Below are 2,423 nucleotides of genomic sequence, written 5' to 3' on the forward strand. Positions count from 1 at the left end.
AGAGTGACCGCTCACTGCGACAGAGGGACCGCTCACCGAGACGGAGTGACCGCTCACTGCGACGGAGTGACCGCTCACTGCGACAGAGTGACCGCTCACCGAGACAGAGGGACCGCTCACCGCGACGGAGGGACCGCTCACCGAGACAGAGTGACCGCTCACCGAGACAGAGTGACCCCTCTTCAGGACGGAGTGACCACTCACCGAGATGGAGTGACCGCTACTGAGACAGAGTGACCCCTCGCCGGGACGGAGTGACCCCTCGCCGGGACGGAGTGACACCTCGCCGGGACGGAGTGACACCTCGCCAGGACGGAGTGACCACTCACTGAGACAGAGTGACCACTCACTGAGACAGAGTGACCCCTCACCAAGACAGAGTGACCCCTCGCCACGACAGAGTGACCCCTCGCCAGGACAGTGACCCCTTGCCGGGACGGAGTGACCACTCACCAAGATAGAATGACCCCTCGCCGGGATGGAGTGACCCCTCACTGAGACAGAGTGACCCCTTGCTGGGACGGAGTGACCGCTCACCAGGACAGAGTGACCATTACTCAGTGCCATGTGGTTGCCTCTCAGTATCCACCGATTGTCCACTCTGACTTTTTTCAGGGAAACTGTCTTTGGGTGTAAAAAGCAGCTGTGAATTGCAGCAATTGTGATGAAGAATGATTTACTGACCATCACTTGGAGCTTTGGGTTTGGCAGAATCCCCACAAAACAGGAACGGAGTCTGAGGAACATCAAAATCACCAGAGGCTTGTCCAAATTCATTTTTAATAAATCAGAGAGACAAAGTGATAGGTTAAAAGACAATTTAAAATTACAAAATAAAAAAAATAAAAAATAACCACTGCTTTGTTAAAAGGTGAAGTTAGAGAAAGGGTATTTGTCGTGCCTTCTGGGATGTTCAACAGTAAATTGCCTTAAAATTGCGACCAATGTGTGTGGTGCCATGCAGTCAGTATTGAGGGGGAGGGTCTGTTTGAGGTGAGTACAGGATGAGTCTCAGTAATGCAGCAACCTGGTCTCTGAAGTTCACTCGCTGTCAGACAGGGTTTCATACTGAGCAGAGAGCAGGGGCTCCCTCTCCCAGTGCTCTGGCTGGCCACACACAGGCATCCGAATGGGCATCGAGGGGGGAGCCAGTGATGGTGACAGAATTCCTGATGAGAGTCTTGCTGTCACAGCATTGTACGGAAATGGAGTGGACCCTGCAAACAGAGAGAAAAGCTGAACCTCACAAAGACAATCGCAAACAAAAATCCTCCACTCATTAAACACCACACCATACACCGGCAAGCACCACCTCGCTTTCTTTCATAACATATACTTAACTCTGACAGTGCGACACTCCCTCAGCACTGACCCTCCGACAGTGCGGTGCTCCCTCAGCACTGACCCTCTGACAGTGCCCACTCCCTCAGCACTGACCCTCCAACAGTGCGACGCTCCCTCAGCACTGACCCTCCGACGGTGCGACGCTCCCTCAGCACTGACCCTCCGACAGTGCGGCTCTCCCTCAGCGCTGACCCTCTGAAAGTGCTCCGTCAGTATTGCAGGGACAGTGTAAAATTAGATCAATGATTCTCCTGGTGTGATTGGTCAGTGTGTGTCAGTAGGTGGTTTATGGTTTGTTTAGAGATCCACTTTCTGATCCAGGAGGAGAATCCATTCCTAACCCCTGACAGCCCTGATGTGACAGAACTGAAGTAGATCCTGTGAGAATGGGCCTACTTGAAAATGGAATGAGTAACAAATGTACCGTGTACCATCACACTCTGACCTCATGCTGCACTGTAACCACAGGACCATGGTACTGAAGGTGGGAGCCCCAGACACTGACGTGCCCCCACAGGGACGGTGGAGGAGGGGGTTGGGGGGTGGGGGGTGGGGTTGGGGTTGGAGTGGGTGGTGTGAGGGAGTTTTATGGTGATAGCACTGGATAAATCATTCTGGGTTTAGACGAATGTTCTGGGGATGTGACTTCAAAATCCACCCCAGCTACTGTTGCAATTTAACTTTAATGAATAAACCTGGAACATAAATCTGTCACAGTGACAACTGAACTATCACCAATTGTCAGGAAAACCCATCCGGTTCACTAATGCCCTTCAGGGAAGGAAACTGCCATCCTCACCCGGTTTGGCCTATATGTGACTCCAGATACACAGCAATGTGGTTGGCTTGTGATTCCCCTCTGAAATGGCCGAGCAAGCTGCTCCGTTTGGGGGCAATTAAGGATTGAGGGGTGGGGACAAGAAACACTGGCCTGGCCTGTGAGGTCCCACAGTCCATCATAAAGGCTCATTGTTGTCAGATACAATGCCCTGTGTGCTCAGAGACTCTCTTTTGGTGACAGTGACAGTGATGATGGGTCATGGGGGTCTGTGAATGATGTCACTGTGGCTGTCAGTGGG

At 52.3% G+C, this 2,423-nt stretch overlaps 1 protein-coding gene across 1 annotated transcript in view; it reads right to left on the bottom strand.

Moving 5' to 3' along the window:
* Positions 1 to 761: 761 nt before the first annotated feature.
* LOC109924077 (nuclear receptor corepressor 2-like) overlaps positions 762 to 2,423 on the bottom strand; it is an 11,022-nt gene continuing 9,360 nt past the window's right edge. Inside the window, exon 8 of the mRNA XM_048611410.1 lies at positions 762 to 1,217. Coding sequence (XP_048467367.1) covers positions 1,042 to 1,217 — 176 coding nt within the window. The 3' untranslated portion in view covers positions 762 to 1,041. The remainder of the gene's footprint in view (positions 1,218 to 2,423) is intronic.

The sequence above is a fragment of the Rhincodon typus genome, chromosome 24, assembly GCF_021869965.1.
Source record: "Rhincodon typus isolate 14 chromosome 24, sRhiTyp1.1, whole genome shotgun sequence".
NCBI lineage: Eukaryota > Metazoa > Chordata > Chondrichthyes > Orectolobiformes > Rhincodontidae > Rhincodon > Rhincodon typus.